The 27,534-nt window shown below is 41.4% G+C and overlaps 1 protein-coding gene and 1 non-coding gene across 2 annotated transcripts; both read right to left on the bottom strand.

Annotated features, from left to right (window-relative positions):
• Window positions 1-667: 667 nt before the first annotated feature.
• LOC131216884 (hydroxyproline O-arabinosyltransferase 1) lies at window positions 668-8,416 on the bottom strand. Its single transcript, XM_058211483.1, has 8 exons — window positions 7,918-8,416; window positions 7,146-7,213; window positions 6,829-7,030; window positions 6,648-6,745; window positions 6,025-6,094; window positions 5,869-5,940; window positions 5,512-5,625; window positions 668-1,023 (listed from the first exon to the last, which is right to left on the bottom strand). Exons 1-8 carry the CDS (start codon window positions 8,335-8,337, stop codon window positions 964-966), a joined length of 1,104 nt encoding a protein of 367 aa, XP_058067466.1. The 5' UTR covers window positions 8,338-8,416; the 3' UTR covers window positions 668-963.
• Window positions 8,417-14,743: 6,327 nt separating this feature from the next.
• LOC131217792 (small nucleolar RNA R71) lies at window positions 14,744-14,848 on the bottom strand. Its single transcript, XR_009157382.1, has one exon. It is a non-coding gene; the product is annotated as a small nucleolar RNA R71 (small nucleolar RNA).
• Between the last annotated feature and the right edge of the window lie 12,686 nt (window positions 14,849-27,534).

The raw sequence follows: 27,534 nt of genomic DNA, 5'->3' as shown, positions 1-27,534 counted from the left end.
ACAATATCTTTTCCTGTGTTTGTAAGAAATCAGTTTTTGTGTTTATACAATCCCATAATTTACCTTTTCCTGAATTTCATAAACTAAGTAATGCTAATGTGCAAGTCACTGCATAAAAGAATGGTGCACATGACAAATATCTGTCGATTGGGAATATGATCTGGTGGGCCACCATCTGGGTAGGTTAGAGGCTAAAAATCATGATGTGGGTTTTTGCTTGTTGAATGTGGACATTGGCTCTAACCATTCCTTCTACAGGCTGCTATTCAGATGGCTACACCACAGTCCAATCCCCTTGATTCTTCCGCATGTGTCCTACCAACATAGTAGCCTGCCGAAACCACAGTTCTGGTCACTATACATGTTTGCCACAGATGAGGTAACTGCTAATGCAACGACATGCGTATTAGCACTCCTCTTGACCAATATTCATCAGATGGGATAAATGCAGAATTGAAGATAGACAGTTGGTGATTTTTCTTCCTATCCAATGAGTATGGCCCATCTAATGAGTAGATCAGCTTGATTTATAAGCTGATGCATATTCATGGTTTGCCCCACCTAATAGCTGGCCCAGGTCTAAGACATGGGTCCCACTTTGGCACATGTTCTGCAGTTCTCCTATGATGTAATAAAGTGCAAGTCAGCACTCATGATAAACTTATCAGGGCACCCAAACACTATCCAATTTTGTTGCAATGGAAAATTCAAAAGCCGCAGATATTGTGATTTTATTTCAAACTGTGAAGGGAAGAAAACCAAAAAAAAAAAGAGAGTATGTTTTACCAAGCATTTAACAAACACTTTGTAAGATAAAATACAATGAGAGTATGCTACACCTGTTTGCCGAGCTGAGGTGGCTGCATGATGGGAGTTCCCTTTATCTTCACTCGATGCATGCATCGATCTTCCACATCCATCAACGAGGATTGTATTGACAGCCATCTGGTTGGCATCATTGTCTTAGGCTTCCCAATCAGGGATGTTGGCAGTCGCTTCATTTACCATTTTCACCAAGGTCACCTGCAGATTAATTACATAAATGAAATACATTGTAGGAAATGTGTTGGCAAGTAAGATCCATCCATGTATTGCATATGATGTATTGGACTGGTGCATGAGAAGAACAATAAGATACTGTACCAATGCAAAGCTTCTCTTTAGGGGCTGTTTGATTTTTAATTTACTTGGTAAATACATGGAAATAAGTAATTATGACTTACTCCACCTGTTTGAAATTGGCCAGGAATTACGTTTTGAAATTCAGTCCATAAAAACCATGTCATTACCTATTTAAATGTGGGCACCATCATGATATATGTGAGCTATCCACACCATCCATCCTGTTTAAAAGCAGATTTTAAGGCATGAACCCAAAAATGAGGCAATTCCAAAGCTCAAGTGGACCACACCTTAGGGAATAATGATCATAAAGACATCAATGGTTGAAAGTTGTTTTTTCCCTAGGGCCCACATTGATGGTTATTTGTCATCCAAGCTGTTCATAAGGTCACACAGTCATGGATAAAGGGGAACAAAAAAATCAGCTTGATCCAAAACTTCTGGGGTCCTCAAGAAGCTTTCAATGATAGGAGTTCAATTCCCATTGTTTCCTGTGGTGTGGTCCACTTGAGCTTTGGATCTGCCTCATTTTTCTGCTCATCCCCTAAAATGAGCTGGCTAAATGGATGGACAGTGTGGATAAGACACACACATCATGGAGGGCGCCATGATTTAACGTTTTTCTCCTCGGGTGACACGAGGAGTGTTATAAATGAAGGTGGCTGTCAACATCACCTTAGAAATCCAACCGGAAATATAAAGGTAAATAATTATTATCCATTTACCTGGAATGACCACTGTAATTAGAAAATCAAACAGCCCGCTGGGGTGTGTTTGGATGCACACTTGAATTGGATTGCAATAAGTAGTTCAAAAGTAGAAATGACTGAATTTTAATTACCTTACTGTTGAGATTAATGCACCAGGCTCCAAATTTCAATCAAATACATTTCAGTTCAGACAAAAAAAAATTGTAATGGGAATTTGAAGGCAGCTACGTACTAGAAAACATCCTTAAAAATCCGGTCATTTCTTCTTGAAAGCATTGGATGTTCAAAATTCAGTTCAGTTGTGCATCCAAAATACCAACTCAGTGTAATCAATAAACAAGTCGGCAGTTCCATAATACAAAACAAAATATGACAAGTCGTACTATAATACTTCATGTTTTAAGGAGATACAGTAGTTCGGAATGTCGTAAACAGTGATACTGCACTGAAGAGAGAAAAGTCAACTACAGGGAAAAATTCAAAACCAAGTTCACTTGGGTGAGTCCCGAATTGACTCCGCAAGTTGGTGAACCTTGGTTCCAACAAGGGATCGATTACCTACCTTGAGGAACTTATTCAAGTGATTTTCTAGTTGGGTCAGGTGCTAAATTGATTTTTTATTTTTTATTTTTAATATGTTTAATCAAAGGTTTTTAATTGTTGATCTTTTGTTTTAGCCATTAAAAATGTTTTGTCACGCTTGATGGATATTTGATAGTTGTGATCTTGTGATCTACCTCTTAGGCCAGCATGGGATTTTGGTCAAGAGTGGATACCACTGGATAGTGGAGGAATTTGATCAATTTGAATACATGGGTAAGACAGATATACAGACTTTTGATAATGTAGGGCATTACCAAAGTTAGTAGGAGTAAGGGGCACCAACTTTTGATGATGTAGGGCATTACCAAAGTTAGTAGGAGTAAGGGGCACCAACTTTTGATGATGTAGGGCATTACCAGAGTTAGGAGTAAGAGGCACCATAGCCAATGGTTCCTTTGAAACCCCATATCCTAAGAGGGATAAAGGATAAGAGCCCGCCTCCCCCCACCCGGACGTCCAAGTGAGAGAGAAAAGAGAGAAGAGAGGCACCCTCTCTCTCCTCCTCCCTCCCTCCATCACACAACCACGTGCTTGGGACCCTCTTCGGGCATCTCTCCATGTGTGCATTCAGCCCTGCTGCGGGCACAGGCAGCGCTCTTTACTCTCCTCTTCTCTAGGATAGGTCGGGATTTCGTAAAAGCAACATTGGACTACACATCTATCAAATGGCATAAATCAAAGGTATGTATTGAATTTTGGTTTTTTGCTTCTAGAAATTTGATATCTAGACAAGGATCCTTATTAGGGTTCAATTAAAATCTGAAAATTATGAAAAAATTATCTTCCATTGTGTTTTGAAAAATTACCACCACAATTTTGCCCTTCAAATTCTCGTTACCCTTCTCACTGCCAACGTTTAGGGTTGGCAAAGGGCTAACTCAAGCAGCACAAATGACAAATTCTTAGTAGGATGGCAAGATAGGCTTGACATACACATTTCTTCTTCTTTTTTTTTTATGGATATTCAAAATTTTATTAGAAACCATCAAAGTGAGAATCAACAATCATTACCAGAACCACATAAAATACTGCTGCACCCACAACAAAAATAAACCTGCCATAAGACCCCAAAATGTGACCGAAAACAGTGACCCTACAATAAACAAACCAGATAACACAACACTATCACAGTGCACTTCCAAACTGACACCCACATTTCAAATTTTAGGCACACCATTTTTCCAGGCCCAAGAATTACTGTCCCTTTCAACCTTAGTGTAAGTTCTTACGTGGTAATTGGATAGACAATGAATTCTCATGGTGTCATAAGAGGATCAAACATCAATGTAAAAAGTTGGTTGCCTTTGTAGAACTTCAGGTCCTACGTGATATACAAGAATTTTGGTAGTTGCAACCACCTTGTGCATACACCATTGGAAAATATCATTCAAATGTATTACATAAGGTAATGGATTATGTGGTTTCTCCTCCAATATGCCAGCCTCCGTGGGTCATTGTAAGGAAAGAAGTACGTGAATATTTGACAAGGAATTATTTGTGCAAAGGATTGTGGCTAAAATGAGAAAAGAACCTAGTCAGATGGACTCTTGCATGCAAGGAGATTGACGGCATGACTATGGAAGGCATTTCTCCAATTGACATTTGCTTTGACAGACAGGTTATTCATAGGGTCCTCAAGCGGAGGGCAAACAGTTTCTTTTCTTTGTCATTTGGTTGGGTTGCTGTAACCTGTGCCTAATTTTGTTGGGGTTCTCTATGGTTGTAGATTCGGGGGCTTTTCCCCCTATGTATTCCCGTCTCTTTCTTTCTGATAAAATATTCATTATTCATAAACAACGATAACAACAACAAGGTAATGATTTCTAGTTTACAATTTTAAAATATGGAGTTCTAGGAAAACCCAAAACTTTCTAATGTGAAGAAATTCTAATTGAGGTATTTGCAAACAGGAAATATAAAATGCTTAATGAATTCCTCTTTTGCCTATTTAATAAAATGTTTTTATTGCCAACCACCACACACATGTAAATGCCTTATTGAGCTTTTGTTTGGATCAACAAACTCTTCATGTGGTCCAAATGATTCATATGTAGGCCCCTTGGTGGATGTGACATACCCGCAAGATCACCCCAATGCGATGATCCTGACTGATTCAGCCCCTACTAAACGTTGAGCATTGGTTGTAACTCTATATTTGTCTATGTTCACTCAATGACTAGGATCATCTAATATTGGAGATCTTAAGCAGTGTTTCAAATAGCGCCCGTAGCGTACGCTATGTAGCGTAGCGTGGCTGTAGAGCTACGTAGCGTCCAAAATAGCATAAATAGCGTATGCTACAGGGGTCTTAGCGTACACTACAACTATGTAGCGCGCAGCGTACGTAACGTAAGCTACAATGTATTTTTTTTACTATTTTATTTTATTTTATTTTATTACTTTTTTCATGTTTTCTTTGTATCTAATGTTGAGGAATATGCCACTTGTATTGTACTTAAATACTTTTAACCTATGGGATTTTTATTTCTTTTCATAATTGTAACTTACGGTTTCAATTAGACATTGTTAATTAAAGTGGTTTTCTTAGAAAATTGTTGATGTGATAATTATTTAATTTGGCTTATATATGTTGATTGGCTTTTGATAAATGATAACTAATAAATCATTTGAACATGCTTATACTTGATAAAATGAATAATCTTTTAGGCATTTTTATATTTTTTTTCCCCTTTTTTCCACTATTTATTATATTTGTCTTATTTTTAAATTAAAAATTAGAAGTATCGTGTAGCTTACGCTACACGCTATAGAGAGCTGAGCGCTACGCATCACGCTACCACTATTTAAAACACTGATCTTAAGGTATGGTCAATACCATGAAAGGGGCCCACCAGGTCAAAGCCTTAGGTCATTGAAAGGTGGCCCAACTGCCCACTTTCTAGTTCGAACAAAAAAGACATTGTTTCTCTCAACCAAGCATCATACATCACCTCATGAACAAAAATTGCCTTCCACTTTTTTCCTTTATATTATTAATGGAATAAGTTTTCTTTTTTGTTTAAGTGATGACTAGAACTACAATAATCCTTTAATTACATGGGTGATTAAATCATACCACACTCTCTGGGACTCCAGCTGGTGGCAATGGAAGGTTCTTTGGAGGTGGTGCACGCTCATATGATCTTTTGTCGAATCTCCATTCTCCAATCTTTCCGTAAGTTAACTTTCCCTGAAATTGGAACACCGCAAAAGTGGAGTTGAAGGGCACACAGTGAAAAACATAATTGCAGCAGTGTTATTTTGATGGTCAAGAATGACAAGTGTTTGTCATTTAAATGTAAATCTGACCAATAAGATATTTATATCCACAGACAATATATCAGCTATGATACCCAGCTATGGAAAGAATAAGCCATGAAAACATATAAAAGAGTGGAACTTGTATGCATACACACATCAACAATTATTGTACCTTCATGTCATAGTCACATCCATAGGTATAATGAATTATGAACTTCTTGCCGACTTCTTGATCCCAGGGAGGCTAATATCGCAATGAGAGGCATACAGAAGTCAGATATGGATAAATGAAAGCAAGCAAGAATAAAATAAGGCGAACTCATCTCACCTGAATCATGAAGTCCCTGTACAAGATGTTACCCACATCATGCAGAGCAGATGCTACGGCATAAGCATACCTATAAAACAATGATGAAGAGAAAAAAAGGATGAAAAAAAAGAAAAGAAATTTCTTGCCACAATTACACAAATGATGAATTATATGAACCCTAGGTCATTAGTTTGTACAAGTGGGTCCTGTTGTTTGGTGACGCAGACCATTGGTTTGCTGGCTCCATCATGGATAGACCATTCTCCAGAATCTCCTTCTAAGAGAATCCTAACCCAAAAATTTATGATCTGCAAATCGATGGTTAAGAAAGGATATACAAGGACGAGTCCCATTCAATTGAACAAAAGGGCCAAAAGAGTGGATGGCTATGATCTCCAACATGGGGAATTTTTGGGGCTGGTCCATCCTCATGGGGCCTACAATAATCAATGGTCTGGATCATTGTACGATGGACCCCACTTGTAGATACTATGTACATTGTAGGTTCCATGATCATATAATTCCTCTAACAAAAGCAATAGTAGACTTCTCATTATCAGAAAGAGAGATTAGTAAGGTGAAGAAGCAAAAAATGAAAAAATAACAACAACAATTTAGGAATAAACTACGTGAATCCTTACATTTCAAGAACCCAGCCAAATGCCTTATCTGCTTCTGGATCTTTCTTCATTGCCAAAGAAATGTTCATCCATGTAGGAGCAATCTTCTTAAGAGATGCCTAAATCCATTTGACAGAAATATCAAAACAACAGAAAGTTGAAAAGTAATTTTTTCGTTAAATAAGAAATGTATGAATGTTACCTTCTTGACGATGACAGGAGAATTCCCTATGGGATCAATATTGGTAATCGGCCCCTTGTCATCAGGGAAGAACTTTCGGAGAGTAGACTCATACTTTTTGGGCTCAATGTAGAAAAAAGGGAATGCAGCTCCAAGCCCATCTTTTGATAAGTTTGGTATGGGCTTGACGATAATATGATCTGGTTCTGCCATCAGTACATATCTGTGGACAAACTAACCAACTAAATCCAGCAAATTTACAATGCTCAATTTGCAAAATAAAGAAAAAAACAAACTAAGACCTATCTCCAATCAAAATACGGATCAAATGTTCTTACTCTTCTTTGATGTCAGCCTTCTGAAGCCACTGGACGAATGCCCAAGGTCTATTGAGGACTATATACCCCTGAAATTGTTATACAATATCCAATTAAAAGAAAATCATTTAGTCTGTGACTCTGTATCAGCTGTGCATACTGCGCATGTTGAAATAATTATGATAAGAGAAACGAAGCAATCTTTTCTTTTTCTGAAAGATGAGAAACGAAGCAGTCATAGATGATATTACGAAACAGAGTTGGAGACTGTTAATCCATCTCCTCATACCACCACCACTATAGTGAAAAATGAAAGATGTAATGAATCTTAATTACAAATTCTACCTAAAGTATATTTCCACAATTGGAGAAAAACAACAACTGGAGAAAAAACAAATGCCTGTTACAATAAAAAGAAGCATTTATCTAATCTACAGACCGCATTTGCTGAAATGATGAGAACCGCCTCATTCTCTCCCCCGCCCAAAATGTTTAACCTAGATTAAAAGTCGCTATTCAGCTTAAACAAAATAAAAAGTCGCTATTCAGCTTAATTTGCATAAACCCACTTTCAATTTTGCACAATTTCAATTCTCAAATTGGAAAATGGGTGCATTACATTACATTTCATCATTTAGAACAATGAATTACATAACATTTCTATCGTTTTCTGTATTTTTTTAGTTTAAGAAAAAAAAAAAGAAAAAAAGACCCATAATTCTAACAATTCAGACCTAAAAATCAAAACCCATTTACTAAAATCCTCATTTCCTAGTAAAATCTCACATTTTACCTGATCCATCCCAGGTGGCAGAGGATCAGCAACAAACGTTGGGATCTCATCCATATACTTATCAGGTTTTCCTGAGTGCAAGATCCTCGTAAAGCCGCCCATCTCCGAACCGGGCCCATCCTTGAACTTCTTGAACCAGTAGTACATGATCCTACACTGCCAGGTGTTGTAGACAGAATCTGATGAAGTGACGGCAGTGTGGAAGAGTCGCTTCTTGGAGGCGGCCGGGGTCGATCGATCGAGGGGCATCTTGATGATGGGATCAAGGGAGAAAATGCGAGGAGAGGAAGGGTTGGTGGTTCCACCTGGGCCAGGGAAGCCCTGTTTGAGTGGGGCATTGGCGGAGATGATGATGTTGTATGTGATTGCTGCAACGGAGAGGGTGATGAAGAGCGTGTAGAAAAGGCTCTCACACCCCATTTTCTCTCTCTCTCTCTCTCTGAGATTTTTCTCAAATCTCTCTCATGAAGGGCTGCTGCTGCAGCTGAAGAAAGTCTTCTCCGTTCGGAATAATTGCGAATAAACCCCCTCTGGTTTGCATTATTGCAATTGCACCCCCCTTGCTTAGAGACGTTACATGAATCTGTGCCAAATGACAAAAATGCCCCCGACTTAGTAGTGGTTACAATGGGCCGAGCCAGGTTAGGCCCAGACCCGCCCAAAAGACCCGAGGCCCAATTCTATCACAGGCTAGCAGGACAGACCCAAGCCCAAGCTCAAAGAGTTGGTTAGGCCAGACACAACCTGAAAATTGATAAAATCCCTATTTCTTGCATACTGGCCTCGCCTGAGGCCCGAGCCTGATGAAAGCACAGAACAATGGGCCCAGCCCAAAAAAATTAGTTGGACCTGAACCAGCCGGAAATGACTTGAGTGGACGCAAAAATTGATAAAAACCCTGATTCCCACTTAAAATGTTTATAATCTTTTCGTCGATCAAATGAGCCACACGTGCACCAAAATAAACATTTAGAGCAACGAGACCAACGGATCTACATTCAAGATGGATTGATTGCCTAGACAAAGATTAGGATGACATATTAATGAGATGTTAAACACGTGTATAAAGTGGGTCAAGCTAAAAGACTTGAGCCTAAGTCTAATTAAAAGTTAATCAAAACATGCATGCCAGGTGTTTACACGCATTTTTGACACCCATACATAGTCCGATGAGAAGCTGTCATTTATTGACACTAATGAGTTAATACTAGCAAAAATTGAGCTCACACACGGGAGTTTCTTCGATTGATCTTCCTTCAGCAATGCACATTCCGTTATTAATATGAAGGCGCAGACTCATACACATGCCTTTAACAGAACAAATCAGCAAATGTCACATGACCATGGTTAGACATGTCAATCAATGAGGTAACGTATTCAGCATGTCCATAAAAATCATGCCAAGAGAATGTATCTTATCGCACATCTGGCTATGATAAACTCGGCAAGGCTCTCTCACAATCCTTCCAAAGTAGGAGATCTTCCTAGAGACGTTCAGATATTCTGTAACATTTGAAAAGGTTCCAAACATCCAAAGGAAGGATTGATATCTGAGCGAATTTGAGTATGGATTGGTCCCAAATCAGGACAGAAAGATATATGAGTCAAATTGAATCCCAATTTTATACACCAATTGAAATTAAAAGAATGAGAGAGCCCAATGACTCAATCCTATGGCCATGGTTCAATTGGATCAAGAGACTGGAGGAACTAGATTTGATCTCATCTAATAATAAGTCAATATCTGGTGTCAAATCTCTTAAGTACTCCAAACTATTGGAGAGAAAGGTTAAATGCAATAGGTGGTTTAATTTGGACCATTCGACACTTCGTTTTAGAAGTGCAAGAGGTGGGCCACCAGATGGGTAGCCATGATCGATTGAGGTCTAAATTAACGATTTATTAATCAATCCAATTAATGGGCTACAAACATCTCACATAAAAGGGATTGGCTACAAGAAGAAGACTTAAGAAGCCAACAGTTTCAGATCTATCCAGAAACTTTATCATTTAAAAAGCATTCTAGATATGTAAATGATCTACAATCAACAAGGAAACTCGATGAGGGTTTTGTTGCCTCAACAAGCTATAAAATGAATAATTGAAAAAGAAGTTGATGCCCTGTAAGACCCATGTCCTAGCTCGTACCGTTCCGTAGGCTTCCGCGGTCTTTCCGGTCGAATAACGGCGACCCGCGATCTTTTATCGGCAATTGCGCGCAACCCCGATTCGTATTTTCTATTCCAGAGTCGGCTCGACCCGAGACTTGTACCAGTGTGACCGCGCCCTCGACACGGTTCCGATACCGCGACTCATGCACCGACCCGATACCTAGGCTAGAAGATGTCGGCCTGCATTCAATTCGAGAAAAACACCGCGCGTTGCGAACTTCGAGAGAATCTCTACCAAATGTCAAATCAATCCCATCAATCAATCAAAGTACACAACTCATCAAATCAAGTACCCATCCCATCCCCAAGTACACAACACCATCCCCAAAGTCAACTTTCCCATCTCATCTCTTACACACCCCCATCACTCATCCCATCACTCTCTCTCTCTCTCTCTTCCATTCTCTCTCTCTCATTTTCCTCCCAAGCAACTCACGTCCACCTCCATGAGAGAATGCCATGTGTGGCCCACCTTCATACCTCTCATCTCTACCATCAAAGCGTCATCTCAACCGATGGATAACGTTCTTTGGAGCTATAGAACGCGTTGATGGAAGAAGGAAGAAGAAATCTCGAGGTGGGTTTTTCTTTTGTGTAGATCTTGACCTTTGGATCATAGTGGGTGCTTCCTTCTCTCTCCCCCCTTTCTCTTTCAATATTTTGGTGTGATGATGTGGCTGTGTGGCCCACTCGAATGAACCCCATCTTGATGAATGTTTTATTCAAACCATCCAAGCCATGTGGGCCCTACCCCCTGGATGATGGGAAAACGTATTTATTAGATTGATTCAAATCAAGTGGACCACGTCCACATAGGACCCACCAGCCATGGTCCCCACTCGTGGGACCCACCTTGATAATACATATACCCAGGCCGTCCGTCCAGTGTCCAGGGACGCTGGACGTTGTTTGAAACTTTTAACAATCTCAGGTTTTAATTTTTTATATATATATATATATATATATATATATATAAATATATATATTTATATACATATAAATATATATATTTATATGTATATAAATATATATATTTATATATATATATTAAGGTTTGGGATGTGCCACTCTTACAGGCCCCACCTTGGTGTATGATTTTAATCCAAACCATCCATTCCTTTCCCTATCTCATTTTAGGCGTTGAGCCGAAAAATGAAGATAATCCGCTTATTGTTGAGGGTCAAATATTGCATATCAGACCCATTTATTGCATGGATTTACAAGCATGACACCGTTTAATAGCCTAATTTAATTGAATTTGTGATGCAGGGCGCCTTCATGAGCTTGGACTGGGAAAGGACACTAAAAAGCATGGATTTACCGATCTGATGACACTAAAGCAGGGGACAGACTCCAGAAGACCAAGAGCGATGAAATTATACACCAGGGGTCCGCGGAAATCGAGGAATCGAAGCTCAAGTGGCCTGAAAAGTGTCCAAAATGCAAGATCATAGGGTTCCCACCATCTGATCAGTTCGAAACTTAATACGTGGCTTGAGGACCATAAATAAACCGTACACGTAAAATTTCATCCATTGGATCGCTGTGGAAGTGGCCCAACGGACAGTCGGTCCACAATTTACTGATCTGGGGCCCACCTGATCTCTGGATACACCTCATCTTCGGTCTCAACGCCTTAAATCATGTGAAGAACCAGATGGACGGTGCAGATTTCTCGCAAACTTCATACGTGGACCTCATATGAGACGAATGTGCATGGTGTACATGTGCACTAGCTGTGCACGGCAACACAGTCCCTCTCCGATTCAAATTCTATCCAGCGTGCGTAAACAGAGCTCGCGGCTGGCGTTTGTGGGCCACCACCGTGTCTCAACGGTCCAATCCGGACGGTCCAGCAGATCCCCATGACACCTTTTGTTACTGCCTAGGTGGCAGAATTGCAAAAGACTACGAGGAGAGAACTCTAGCCGTTCAAACGGAGGATTAACGGTGTAAGCAGAAATCGAATGGGCCACATAAAAACGGACGAAAAACGCTCATGTCCGACCGATTTTCCGTATACAATCCAATGAACGGACTGGATCTTGCAGGAAACACCAAGAAGTGGACCCCACCAACATCGCAGCTCAGGCAACGCAGGCCCTGTTTACGCACGCACGTGCTTTGCGTCCGTTCAACGATCATGGGCATGATCGGTCCCTTCACCTGGACGGTCCAAACACCTCTCAAGGTGCAACCGATTGATGCCAAGCTGACTGAACGGATCAGATCAGGTAGCAGGTTCTGTTTTGCTGAGATATAATGGCGCCAAGAAGTGTCTGTTCTTGTTCATGCGCACGGCAACGAAAGAAGCTGCGGAAAAAGCTCTCTGCGTAAATCAGCCAGCCACCGTCTTCGGCTGTGTATAAGAGGAGTGGGAGCTACGGCTGCTGTGAAGGGAGGGAGAGAAAAAGAGAGGATCTTGGGTTGGAAGAGAGGTTGCTGCTGAACGTGGAGCAGGAAGGAAGGAAGAAAAACGGAGTTCTTTTTGTGGTTTTCTGCTAGGCACGGCTGAGAGAGAAAAAGTTAGTTGCTGCTACACGTGGGAAGCTTTTGGTGCTGGAACAAGTAAGGCAAGGGAAAGCTGGGTTCGTTTTTTTTTAATCTTCTGTGCTATTCTCCTTTGCCCTTTTCTTCTTCTTTTTCTTTCTTTGGAATTTAGCCCCTATCATGTGTGGCTAAACCTCTTAGCTAGGGCTAAGAGGTGAAGCCTGTAGCGAGATGGGAGATACTGTTTCATGCGTATAAGTTATAATTTCTGAACTGAACTTGATTGTAAGTTGATTATTAAAAGAATATTCATTTCAGTCTTTAATGGTCTGTTGTGACTGAGATTACAATGGGTTTGCAATGGCTTTTAATATTTCTTTTCCTTTTTGATGTTTATGACGTCAGGAGGCCCTGTTGTCCACCATCGTCTCCTGGGCATGGTAGGATGACAGTACCCTTCCTGATCTTCATACATTGTTGATTGGTTGGTAATTAGTTTAATCCTGTTGTTTACTTTGTCCCCCGGGCATGGTTAGATGATGGAATCCATTCTAATTCATATACCTCTCATTTCTTGAAAATCAGATCAAGTAAGTTCAGTTTGAATTCTATAATCATTGCCGCAGGCATAAGATCTCCCTAATCTCTACAAGTGGATCCTCTGAATCCCTAGTTTCCTTACTTTGAATTTCTTAAAGATTTAGATAATTATTCCACAATTATTCCTTAAATTTACATTTGATTTTGATTACATCTTAGGCTAGTTCTGTTTCTACCTAGTTTCAGGAAACGTACAAGTTTCAGTCCCTGTGGATTCGACCTCGGTCTTACCGAGTTTATTACTACATCACAACCCTATACTTGGGGAGTGAACAAGTTTTTGGCGCCGTTGCCGGGGACTGACGGTTACGATTCTTTGAAATTAATTAGTTTTAGAATTAGTTTGAGATTAGGATTTTATTAACTTTAGTTTAGATTTTTATTTCTATTTGATTTTTAGAACTAACTTGTTTCCTGTTTTGTAGGATCCTGACATAAATTTCTAAATTGGTAATTCTTTCCTAAAATTCTCTACTTTTTCTGTTTTTAGAATTAAGGGTTAAATCTTAGAAATTTTCTAATTCTAGTATCCTCTCATCTGTAGGAAATAGAAATTAGGTTATTTCTTAATTAACTTTCTACTTTTATTTTTTGTAATTTTAACTCTCTTAGAATCTAATTTGTCTCTTAATTTATTTTTAGAATTTTTTAGAAACTAACCTTCCTATTTTGTAGGCCTTTAAGATAGAAATTTCTAATTCGGTAAGCTCCTTCCCTACTTTCTATTTTTCAGTTCTTTTTTTTTTAATTTACTTTCTAGTTTAGATCTTCCGTAATTTACTTTAGAAATTTCTACTTTCTTTTAAGAATACCTTCTTTTAGAAATTAATTTACTGTTATTTTTCTTTTAAAGGATCATTCTTCTCTTTTTAGAATCTAACTTATTTTTGTTTATTTTGCAGGTTTTTAACTTAGGACTCCAATTTGGTAATTTCTTTCCAACTCTCTCCTTCTTTATAGATTTCTTTCCCTTTCTTAGGATTAGGTTTTTAATTGAGGGCTGCGAGTGTTTTCATGCCCAAGTGGGCCCGTGACGACACTCGACGTCTCTTGACTGAAGGAGGATTGGTTGAGGGGTTGACTATCCTTCGCAGGACTAGACACCACTCGAAATCCCCTGAGTTAAGTGAAGTTATGGCTGAAGACCAACCTCCTCTACTCCCACCCAGGGTGGAGGATACCCAAGATGAGAATGAGGTGCAACAGGCACCCCCGCCTCGTACTTTACGAGATTTTCTACAACCGGCGGGAGTGAGTACGCCCTCATGCATGATTTTCCGAAAACACGGGACAAATGGACATCAAGCCGAGTTATCCAACTCCTTCCCAAATTCCATGGACTTGAATCGAAAGTCCATATTTACATTGAAAGAGTTCGATGAAATAATAGCTACATTATGTTTTCCTAATGTATCGAAGGATACAATAGGCCGAAACTCTTTCCTTTTTCCTTAAAGGAGAAAGCTAAGGACGTGGTTACATTCACTGCGTCCTAGATCCATTGGCACATGGAGCGATATGCAAAGGGAATTCATAAAAAATTCTTCCCACATCATAAAACGATTACCCTCGGAAGCGATCATGAACTTTGCCCAAAAGGAAGATGAAACATTCTTTCAATGTTGGGAAAGGTTCAAAGATTTGGTCAGTTCATGCCCACAACACGGATTTGAAACGTGGCGCATTACAAATTTTTTCTATGATGGAGTGACATCTTCCATGCGCCAAATGGTCGAGACAATGTGTAATGGAGAGTTCATTAATAAAGATATCGACGAGGTATGGGACTACCTCGATAGTTTGGCTGAAAAACACAATCTTGGGACTATTACCCAAAGTCGAACACCACGTCTAGGCCGACTCAATTAAAGGAGAAAGGTGGATTATATCTCTTGAAAGAAGAGGATGATCTCAAGTGTAAAGTGACTACGCTCATAAGGAAAGTTGAGGCCATGGAAGGAAAGAAGGATAAGGTCAATGAAATTGTTTTCGGCATCCGTGATTGCAACATTCACACAATTGAAAACTCTACAATACCCGCTTTCGAGGAGTGTTGAATGAACAAGCCAATGCCGTAAATAACTATCAAAGACCTTTCTTGGACCTAACTCCAACACATACAATCCTGTGGAAAAATCATCCAAACTTTAGTTGGAGGAATGGACAAACGGCGACTCCTCCAGGTTTCTTCAATCAAAATCCAAATCAAGTAAAACCTCAAGAGGAACCGGTTGAAAATTCCATACAAGAGCGGCTCAGGCAATGCGGGGAATCACAGATTTTATGCAAAGATAGATTCTCGTATGACGGTTATAGAAAAGGGGATGCTTCTGCACAACCTCTCCCCAATCCTAAACCGCGATACGAGATAAGTGATCCCGAGCTCTTCAAATCAGATGGGGCATGCTAAATCCATCACCACTCTTAGGAGTGGGAAGATCATTGATAAAACTCTTCCGGTTAGGCCCGAAAAGCCTCAAGAACCAAAAGAGGACAACAATGATGGATCCAGTGATGCCCCACAAAAAGTGGAACCGGAACTTTTAGAGAAGCCAGTTGCTCCATTCCCCCAACGGTTGGTTTCACCAAAACCTCTCTCTAACTCTCAGGATATCCTAGAGGTGTTGAAACAGGTGAAAGTCAACATTCCTCTACTTGATGTCGTTAAACAGATACCTTCATATGCCAAATTCCTAAAAGACTTATGCACGACCAAGCGACGGAAAATTATTCAAAAGAAAATCTTCTTGACTGAGAAAGTGAGTGCCATCCTGAAGCAAGACGTGCCGCAGAAATTCAAGGATCCCGGTAGCCCAACCATATCATGTGTAATCGGGAACCATCGAATTGATCACGCACTTCTTGACTTAGGAGCGAGCGTCAATCTGATTCCTTACTCGGTATACAAACAGTTAGGTTTGGGTGAATTAAAACCCACCCTAACCACACTACAACTTGCTGATCGCTCTGTTCGTGTACCAAGAGGGATAATTGAGGATGTGTTGGTCCAAGTTGATAGATTTTACTACCCTGTAGACTTTATCATCCTGGACACCGAACCCATCAATAACATGAGCACTCAGATTCCCGTCATTCTTGGTCGCCCATTCCTTGCCACGTCAAATGCAATTATCAATTGTAGGAATGGTATCATGACTATGTCTTTTGGAAATTTGACATTGGAGTCAAACATTTTTTTCAATAACGGCAGCAACTCAGAGGATGATGACGATTTCCACGACATTAACATGATTGACTCTTTCGTGGAAGATACGACACCTCTGACCTTATCCTCCGACCATCTAGAGACGTGCCTGGCCCACTCCCATGATTTTGATGATGACATGATTAGGGAGACGTGCGCCTTGCTTGATACTGCACCGGTACTTGAAGTTAACCGATGGAGGCCACAATTTGAAGAATTACCACAAACTGATGTAGTGCCTCTACCGTCTAACCTCAAGCCGCCGAAGCTTGACCTAAAACCTTTGCCCTCTGATTTGAAATATGCATATTTGGGTCAAGACGAGACATACCCGGTGGTGATCTCTGCCCACCTAGAGAAAGAACAGGAGAGTGTGCTTATATCTACTCTCATTGAGCATAAAGGAGCCCTGGGATGGACGATAGCGGACCTCAAAGGAATCGATCCCTCGATTTGTACTCACCACATATACCTTGAGGATAATGCAAAAACCGCTCGGCAACCACAACGTAGACTAAATCCCAACATGAAGGAAGTGGTTAAGGCCGAGGTTCTTAAACTATTGGATGTGGGTATTATATACCCTATATCTGATAGTCAATGGGTGAGTCCAACTCAAGTGGTCCCTAAGAAGTCCGGAATCACCATCGTAGCCAATACTAATAATGAACTCGTGCCAACTAGAGTCACTTGTGGTTGGAGTATTTGCATTGACTACAGGAAGTTGAATACCGTCACGAGGAAAGACCACTTTCCTTTACCATTCATTGATCAGATCCTGGAAAGGTTAGCTGGTCATTCCTATTACAGTTTCCTTGACAGGTATTCGGGCTACAACCAGATAGAGATAGCCCCTGAAGACCAGGAAAAGACCACATTTACATGTCCCTACGGCACCTTTGCCTATCGAAGGATGCCATTCGGACTATGTAATGCCCCTGCCACCTTTCAGCGATGTATGCTTAGTTTATTTTCTGATTTGGTAGGGCAATTTCTATTGGTCTTCATGGACGATTTCTCTATTTACGGTCCATCTTTCAGCAAGTGCTTGGAAAATCTTAAATGTGTGCGTTGAAAAGATGTGAAGAAAAGAACTTGGTACTTAATTGGGAGAAGTGCCATTTCATGGTTCAAGGGAATTGTCCTTGGGCATATCATCTCGTCCAAAGGAATCGAGGTAGATAAGGCAAAAATCGATCTTATATCTAACCTACCTCCACCCAAGAACATCAGAGACGTGCGATCCTTCTTAGGACACGCAGGATTTTACAGGAGATTCATAAAGGACTTTAGTCTTCTCTCTCGTCCTTTATGTAATCTTCTTCAAAAGGATGCTCCGTACGAGTGGACTGAGCAGTGCCAGGAAGCTTTCACCAAGCTTAAAGGCACGTTAACCACTGCACCTATCATGCAGCCACCCGACTGGAGCCTTCCTTTTGAGCTTATGTGCGACGCTTCTGATTATGCTCTTGGGGCGGTCCTAGGCCAGAGAAAAGATAAGAAGCCCTACGTCATTCATTACGCGAGTAGGACTCTAAATCCTGCCCAGGTGAACTACTCGACTACGGAAAAGGAACTCTTAGCTGTAGTGTTCGCCTTGGACAAATTTAGGTCCTACTTGATTGGATCCAAGATCATTATCTACACAGATCATGCGGCACTTAAGTATCTTCTTTCTAAGAATGATTCTAAGCCCCGCTTGATAAGATGGATCCTTCTACTCCAAGAATTTGATTTGGAAATTAAAGATAAAAAGGGAGTAGAAAACGTAGTGGCTGATCACCTTTCTCGCCTTAATACCTCTGATTCCCTTGAGGCGACCCATATCAATGACATGTTCCCTGATGAACAATTGTTTGTAGTCTATCATTCACCTTGGTTTGCTGATATTGCTAATTATCTTACCACAGGTTTCACACCGACACATTAGACTGCGCAAGATAAGAAAAAAATTCTTCATCAAGGTTTGTAAGCTCTTCTGGGATGATCCATATTTATTTAAATATTTCCCAAACTAAATCCTGAGGAGATGTGTGTCAGACAATGAATAACAAAGTGTCATCTCCTTTTGTCACTCTAAGGCCTTTGGTGTTCAGACCATGGCCAAGATTCTACAATGTGGCTTTTACTAGCCCACTATGTTCAGGGACACTCATGAGTTTTGCAAAGCTTGTGAGCGTTGTCGAAAATTGGGAGCATTGTCCGTCGAAATATGATGCCTTTGAATCCCATCCTTATCATTGAAGCATTTGATTCTGGGGCATCGATTTCATGGGACCATTCCCCCAATCGTTTGGAAATCAGATATTTTGCTCGCCGTGGATTATGTCACTAAATGGGTCGAAGCGATTCCGTGTCGAAAGAATGACCATCGCACGGTCATTAAATTCCTAAAAGAGAACATCCTTTCTCGATTCGGAACGCCTCGAGCCATCATTAGTGATGGGGGCTCACACTTTTGTAATAGACCATTCGAGAGCTTAATGAAGAAATACGGTATCTCTCATAAGGTGAGCACCCCATACCATCCGCAGACAAGTGGACAAGCTGAGATTTCCAATAGGGAGATTAAACACATTTTGGAGAAAACGGTTAACCCAGATCGTAAGGATTGGTCAATCCGATTGACCGATGCCTTATGGGCATACCGTACTGCCTTTAAAACCCCTATTGGAATGTCTCCCTTTAGACTTGTCTATGGAAAAGCTTGTCACTTGCCTGTGGAGTTGGAACATAAAGCGTACTGGGCGATCAAAAATCTTAATTTCAATCTGGACAACGCTAGCTCGCTACGCAAACTTCAATTGAATGAACTTGAAGAAATCCGGAATGATGCATACGATAATTCGAGAATTTACAAGGACAAGATGAAAGCATTTCATGACCAAAACATTTTGCGAAAATCATTCACGCCCGGTCAGAAGGTCCTTTTGTACAATTCTCGATTACATCTCTTCCCGGGTAAGCTTCGATCTCGTTGGACCGGCCCTTACATTGTTGTTACTGTTTTTCCTCATGGGGCCGTTGAGATAAGAGATCCCGACAATGGCAAGGAATTTAAAGTCAATGGCCATCGATTGAAACCATTTGTCGAGAAATTTGATTCAGAGGACATGTCCATGCCTTTGACTGATCCTGTTTACCAGGATTGATCTCCTAGTCTGATGGAGGTATAGGTAGGTTTTCTGTTTTCTTAGGTCTAGAGTAGTTGCTTTATTTGTCTGGCTGAAGACGGTAAACTTAGCGCTCCTGGGAGGCAACCTAGCTCTTCATCTCATTAGTTAGTTCAATGTTTGTGGGTAACATTACTGCAAACCCTCACGAGACTACGACTCGTCCACTAGGGGTAACCTAGGGGTTTAAAGGCTTGTTGCATATGCTAAATGCAATCGAGAGCACCTGCGAAAGTGGTATAGGTAGGATTCTATTTTTGTTAGTTTTGTGTTATTTTCTCTCTCGTGCTGACTGGATTCCATGCTGCGATATCTTTGAAAGTCCCTCACGATTCATCATCCAGGTACTATCTTCCCTTCACTTTTTCTTTACTTTTGTTGTTCTATGCGCATTCCATACGCATACCCTTTGCATTGAGGACAATGTAGCTTTTAAGTTGCGGGTGGGAGATTAGGTTACCTAATCAGTATTTTCTTGAGCAAAAATTGTGAAAATTTTTAAATTTTCTCTGAACTTTCTGGTGAATTCAAAGTGATTGGACGACCATCTTTGATTTAGAATTACAGGATATGGAATGTTGGTGATTTACTGCTCGTGGATTCAGTTGCTCGTTAGATTTCACAGTTAAGTTTAATTATTAATCCATGATTAGAAGTTGTAAACATTGATTGAGTCATGATTTCACATGTCACATCTCGCTTACATATTAAGATTTCAGTTTGAAACTGAAGGGTTAATTTGGTGATCAGTAAGCATAGAAGGAACCAACTTGAACAATTGCCCATCAAGATCAATTAAAAGGAAGAGATATCGTCGGGAAAGGTTAGGCAAAGAATCTTCACTATAGGTTTGCTCCCTATAAGTGTGGACTTCATTCCCCTTCTTGGTTTTTAGTAAAAAAAAAAAAAAAAAAAAAAAAAAAAAAACTGAAGGAATGAAAAGATGATCTTTGAGGCAAGCTTTGGTTATTATGAATTCTCTTGTTGATTACCAACGATATCCTGAAATAAAGAATTGAATATTAATGTTGAAAGTTGGGATTACACTTTACATCTGTGGAACTCAATGTTTAGGATTATTTCTAATTAAGGGACTAATACTTTGAATGAAGTTTACCGTGTATTTGAGTCTAGGAGAGAGTAAGGCCCAACATTCATGAATTGTTGAATTCTGAATATCTAGATTGTTTTCCAAAATCACTCGAGTTCATAGAAATTCTCCTGTAATTCTCAACTTATTTTTCGCATACTTTGCTCGGGACTAGCAAAATGCTGGTTGGGGGTTGTGTTGAGGGTCAAATATTGCATATCAGACCCATTTATTGCATGGATTTACAAGCATGACACCGTTTAATAGCCTAATTTAATTGAATTTGTGATGCAGGGCGCCTTCATGAGCTTGGACTGGGAAAGGACACTAAAAAGCATGGATTTACCGATCTGATGACACTAAAGCAGGGGACAGACTCCAGAAGACCAAGAGCGATGAAATTATACACCAGGGGTCCGCGGAAATCGAGGAATCGAAGCTCAAGTGGCCTGAAAAGTGTCCAAAATGCAAGATCATAGGGTTCCCACCATCTGATCAGTTCGAAACTTAACACGTGGCTTGAGGACCATAAATAAACCGTACACGTAAAATTTCATCCATTGGATCGCTGTGGAAGTGGCCCAACGGACAGTCAGTCCACAATTTACTGATCTGGGGCCCACCTGATCTCTGGATACACCTCATCTTCGGTCTCAACGCCTTAAATCATGTGAAGAACCAGATGGACGGTGCAGATTTCTCGCAAACTTCATACGTGGACCTCATATGAGACGAATGTGCATGGTGTACATGTGCACTAGCTGTGCACGGCAACACAGTCCCTCTCCGATTCAAATTCTATCCAGCGTGCGTAAACAGAGCTCGCGGCTGGCGTTTGTGGGCCACCACCGTGTCTCAACGGTCCAATCCGGACGGTCCAGCAGATCCCCATGACACCTTTTGTTACTGCCTAGGTGGCAGAATTGCAAAAGACTACGAGGAGAGAACTCTAGCCGTTCAAACGGAGGATTAACGGTGTAAGCAGAAATTGAATGGGCCACATAAAAACGGACGAAAAACGCTCATGTCCGACCGATTTTCCGTATACAATCCAATGAACGGACTGGATCTTGCAGGAAACACCAAGAAGTGGACCCCACCAACATCGCAGCTCAGGCAACGCAGGCCCTGTTTATGCACGCACGTGCTTTGCGTCCGTTCAACGATCATGGGCATGATCGGTCCCTTCACCTGGACGGTCCAAACACCTCTCAAGGTGCAACCGATTGATGCCAAGCTGACTGAACGGATCAGATCAGGTAGCAGGTTCTGTTTTGCTGAGATATAATGGCGCCAAGAAGTGTCTGTTCTTGTTCATGCGCACGGCAACGAAAGAAGCTGCGGAAAAAGCTCTCTGCGTAAATCAGCCAGCCACCGTCTTCGGTTGTGTATAAGAGGAGAGAAGAAAAGGGAAAAAGAAAAAAGCTTTAGAGACGGGGAGAGAGCTAGGCCGAGGAAAACGCTGGCGAGCTACGGCTGCTGTGAACGGCAGGGAGAGAAAAAGAGAGGATCTTGGGTTGGAAGAGAGGTTGCTGCTGAACGTGGAGCAGGAAGGAAGGAAGAAAAACGGAGTTCTTTTTGTGGTTTTCTGCTAGGCACGGCTGAAAGTGAAAAAGTTAGTTGCTGCTACACGTGGGAAGCTTTTGGTGCTGGAACAAGTAAGGCAAGGGAAAGCTGGGTTCGTTTTTTTTTGAATCTTCTGTGCTATTCTCCTTCGCCCTTTTCTTCTTCTTTTTCTTTCTTTGGAATTTAGCCCCTATCATGTGTGGCTAAACCTCTTAGCTAGGGCTAAGAGGTGAAGCCTGTAGCGAGATGGGAGATACTGTTTCATGCGTATAAGTTATAATTTCTGAACTGAACTTGATTGTAAGTTGATTATTAAAAGAATATTCATTTCAGTCTTTAATGGTCTGTTGTGACTGAGATTACAATGGGTTTGCAATGGCTTTTAATATTTCTTTTCCTTTTTGATGTTTATGACGTCAGGAGGCCCTGTTGTCCACCATCGTCTCCTGGGCATGGTAGGATGACAGTACCCTTCCTGATCTTCATACATTGTTGATTGGTTGGTAATTAGTTTAATCCTGTTGTTTACTTTGTCCCCCGGGCATGGTTAGATGATGGAATCCATTCTAATTCATATACCTCTCATTTCTTGAAAATCAGATCAAGTAAGTTCAGTTTGAATTCTATAATCATTGCCGCAGGCATAAGATCTCCCTAATCTCTACAAGTGGATCCTCTGAATCCCTAGTTTCCTTCCTTTGAATTTCTTAAAGATTTAGATAATTATTCCACAATTATTCCTTAAATTTACATTTGATTTTGATTACATCTTAGGCTAGTTCTGTTTCTACCTAGTTTCAGGAAACGTACAAGTTTCAGTCCCTGTGGATTCGACCTCGGTCTTACCGAGTTTATTACTACATCACAACCCTATACTTGGGGAGTGAACACTTATCAGACGGGCCATACCAGTGGAAACAGTAATTTTCACCGTTTAAATTCACTTTAATTTTTCTACATGCATAAATATATTGGATATTGGACTCTTTTGACTTGTGTTGAGCTATGAAATCTAATGGGTGGAGTGGATCCACCTAATGTGGGCCCCACCTGTGAAAAATCACAGAAATTTGGTTTTCAAAAAAAAAAAAAAACAAGACAAATCCCTGTCAGAGCGCCACAGGCGCTGTCTGCACCCAACGACGGACGGACGGGCTGGGGCTCAAGCTGTGGGCCCCACCGTGATGTGTTTCGAACATCTACCCCATGCATTTGATGGGTCCCCATGGAATAGCTGTCCACCCCAAAAATCAGCCACATACGGGACTCATGTGGGCCACACCATCTAAAGTCATGTGGAAACATGCCTAAACATATAAAATCATTTGGTAGGGTCTACCTGAGAGTTGGATGTGATTGAAACTTGGTTTGGACCCCTAATTTTATGGGACACATATAATGGACGGAGTAGATCTTGTTAATGAGGGTCCCACCTAGGATAAAAAAATAATAATAATAATGGCAATAAGTATGCATGTATATGCATAGACGTCCAGAGGAGTCTGGACGTCCAACGTGAAATAGGGAGGGCCCCCCCTTGGCCTCAATTGTGGACACTACTGTGATGTATAATCTACATCTATGCCGTTCATTTAATAGGTCTCCTTTTTTGATGCGTTGGTTCCAAAAATCAGTCATAAAATGTTTTAGGATGGCCCACACCATCACCTTTCATGCAGTGGTGTGCCAATCCACATGGAATCAACTGCTGGGGTCCACATGCAGCTTGGATCCACCTGAAACTCGGTTTGGACCCTTAAATTGGGGGGACACACACAATGAATGGGTTGGATTTGTGAACTACATCACGGTGGACCCCAGGACCACATAACCATACCAAAAGTTTGGTGGACAAATAAATATTACAGTGGGCCAAAGGCCCACGTGACCTTATAAACTCGTTATATGGTAAGTAAACATTGCAGTGGGCCCCTGGCCCATACGACTTTATCAATAGATTGGATGCAAGTAAACATTTCAGTGGGTCCCATGATCGTGTGACCCTATCATCAGGTTGGGAGAAAAATAAATGCTGTAGTGGGCCCCATGTCTGTATGACCTTATCAACAGGTTTGAATGGAAATAAACATTATGGTGGGCCCGGTATATATGACCTTATCAACGGTTGGATGCAAATAAATATTGCAGTGGGCCCTATGCCCATGTGACCCTATGACCAATCAGGATGAAAAAAAATAAATAAAAATAAACATCATGTTGGCCCTAGTTTGGATGGACAGTATGTTGGGCCCTAGGTTGGTAGAAAGTAAACATTTTGGTGGGTCTTACCTAAGACCCATTTATGTATGTGTTGTGTCCACAATTGTGGACCTCCATCACGGAATATGTGACCTATCTATACCTTCCATCCCTATGGGACCCACCATAATGCACGTGTTTCATCCAACCGTCCAACCATTTTTGGAAAATGATTTTTAGGTTTGGGACGAAAATAAGACAGATGTATTTATCAAGTAGACCATAGTGCACGGTGAGGATTGAACGGCTATCTTTGTAATCTTTGAGATCTTATGATTAAATTGGATGAGAAATAAATGTTATGGCGGGCCTTGGAAATTTTAGTAGTGGAAATCATTATCACCATCTATATTTGAGTGTGGCTCATTTGATATATACGTGGCTATGTGGTGTGGCCCACTTACCATATTTAAGGCCCACCTTGTTATATACGAGGTCCCTGTGATGCGGCCCATTAGATGTATTTGGGGCTCATGGGTCGAGGCCCAATATGATGTATATAAGGCCCTTTTCAATGTGTGATTCCGCCATGATAAATGTATTGTATATCTGCACCATCTACCCGTCTTGATGGCGCAGGGCCCGCTGTGCTAGGCCTGCCTTCATTGTACAGGTCCACCATGCTGTGTGTACTTCACCCACACCGTCCACTTGTGCGGCCCGCCTAGATGTTCGTATTTGGTATCCACCCCGTCTATAATGTTGGGATAGTGCTGGACAATGTTCGGTTGGTGCCAATTTACATGGATATGTTTGTACCAGTGCTGATCATCATACGTGGGCCATGGGTGTAGTGATACACATGTTATACCTACAACTATTGAAATGATTTTTGGTGCGGCGCATATAAAGAGGCCCACATTGATGTATTAGTGAGGCCCATTGCGATGTATTTCTGGCCCATATGTCGTGGCCTATTGTGATATGTTTCCGACCCATTTATTGAGGCCCGACTTGAATTGCATGAGGCCCATTGGTGCGGCCCAATGATGCGACCCACCGTGATATGTATATTAGGCCCAATGGTAAGGCCCTATGTATCGACCCACCGTGATGTGTAGGCCCACATGTTGTATGTGTAAGGCCCACCTGTGATGACTGTTTGAGGCCCACTTGTTGGATATTTGGGCCCACCTTATGGTTGACTCTATATGGACCACTCCTTGGGAGCAATGTTGGTTAAATGTCCACATTGCTGGGCAGTGATGGTTAGATGTCCACATTGTGACCCTTCCTTAGGCCTTATTAGGCCCATTCTCATCATTCTCTTAGTGGGTTAACCCAAATAAGTGGACCCCATTTACCATGGACGGATGGCTCAATGCTACCAGATTTGATATAATCACGGCCGAGGGCTGATCTTTATATTATGGTTGATCAGATGTTCATCTATGAACCCAGTCGTGTCTATGTGACCGGTCGTCGGTATTGATTATCGATGCTGATTGTCGGTGCCAATTATCGATGTAGATTATCGGTGTCGATTTGTCGAGGCCGATTCTGAGTATCGAATTCGATTGCCAAGGCCGATTGTCGAGACCTATATGATGTATATGTGACCCGTAGTTGAGGCCCATTGTGATATGTATTAGGCCCATGAGCAGGGTCCACCTGTTGTGTATATGTGGCCTTGAGTAAGACCCATTGTGTTGTATATTAGGCCCTTGTGTGAGGCCGTGGGCCCATTATATGTTTGACTCTATGTAGGCCATTCCTTGGGGGCAATGTTGGTTAAATGTCCACATGGTCGGGGTCGATTATCGATGCTGGTTGTGGATACCGGTTATGAGTAGGTGACAGCATAGCATCATGATACATGCCCATACGCATCATCTGCATGTTTGTTATGAGAGGTGGTTGATCATTGCATATGTCATTGAGCATGTTGTCATGAGACTCCCTGATAGGTGGAGGTTATCTCACATGAGCACGCGGTATGTGCAGGACTGATGCATGACTGGATTGTATGACTCATGCATCTCGCATTATGATTACTGTATGCCCTAGCGACATCAGGGCCGTAGCCTCCACAGGCATATCGTGGATGGCCAAATAGGACACCGAAAATGTTTGGTTCTAGCATACGGGCGCCATAGATGTCCCTGGGTGAAAATCCCTAAACCTCCGTGACCAAGAGACGCCCCAACGTCGAGACCGAGTGGATACATGAGCGCCCGAGTGCCGAATACCAGGAGGCCGCGTCTCCCACTGTGTCGTGGTCGGTTGGGAGGGGGTGTGGCCTTACCCGCCCGAGGGTAGGGGGCAATACTAGGCTGAGTTTGACCAGCTCGTGAATGGGTCCGCTATCGACGTGCCGGATAGGTATTGACAGACTATTGGCAAGGCGGATAGTGAGGTTTCTTATGCTCACTTGGACTGTGCGGCTGGGAGAGCGGCAGTGCCATTTGGAGTGTACTAAACCCCGGTGATGATCCCAGAGATGAACCGTACTGATATGTGGATTTAGTGAGCAGGAGTTGCATACTCATTCATGCATTCATTCATTCACTATCTACTCGGGTTGGTGGTATGCAACTAGTTGTTACGTGTGCCTTTGCAATGGCCAGGATTTCGGTTGGGGCACGCGACTAACCTGAGATCAGGAATTTACCACATTGAGTCTGACTATCCAAATTTAGGTATGGGACTGGTTTGGATAGAAGTCCCTTGTGATGGACCCCATAGCCTGCGATACTACATACTACCATCCCGACTTCACACTCCAGCATGGTCATTCCATTCGCACCGCATATTGCATTACATCCGCGGCATACGACATCTTGGGTTACTGTGCTTCTGCATTTATATGGTCTAGATATGGCTGACGTATTTGTGAACACATAAGGAATTATATACCCCATTGCATTCTCGGCATTTGATATTTGGTTCTTTATGACTCCTCGTTTGCGTAGCTGTTATATATTGTGTATTCTGATATTGATTGGCTCATGGACTTGCTCGTATTTCCGCTTACTCTGTTATCGTATGATATATGATCTTGTGAGTATTTCTGCTTACTCAGATAATTCATGATCTTGCTAGTATCTCTACTTATTCCGATAT

Source organism: Magnolia sinica, chromosome 10 (genome assembly GCF_029962835.1).
Source record: "Magnolia sinica isolate HGM2019 chromosome 10, MsV1, whole genome shotgun sequence".
NCBI lineage: Eukaryota > Viridiplantae > Streptophyta > Magnoliopsida > Magnoliales > Magnoliaceae > Magnolia > Magnolia sinica.
The sequence above is the reverse complement of the archived record's forward strand: the minus strand, read 5'-3'. Positions and strand labels throughout refer to the sequence as shown.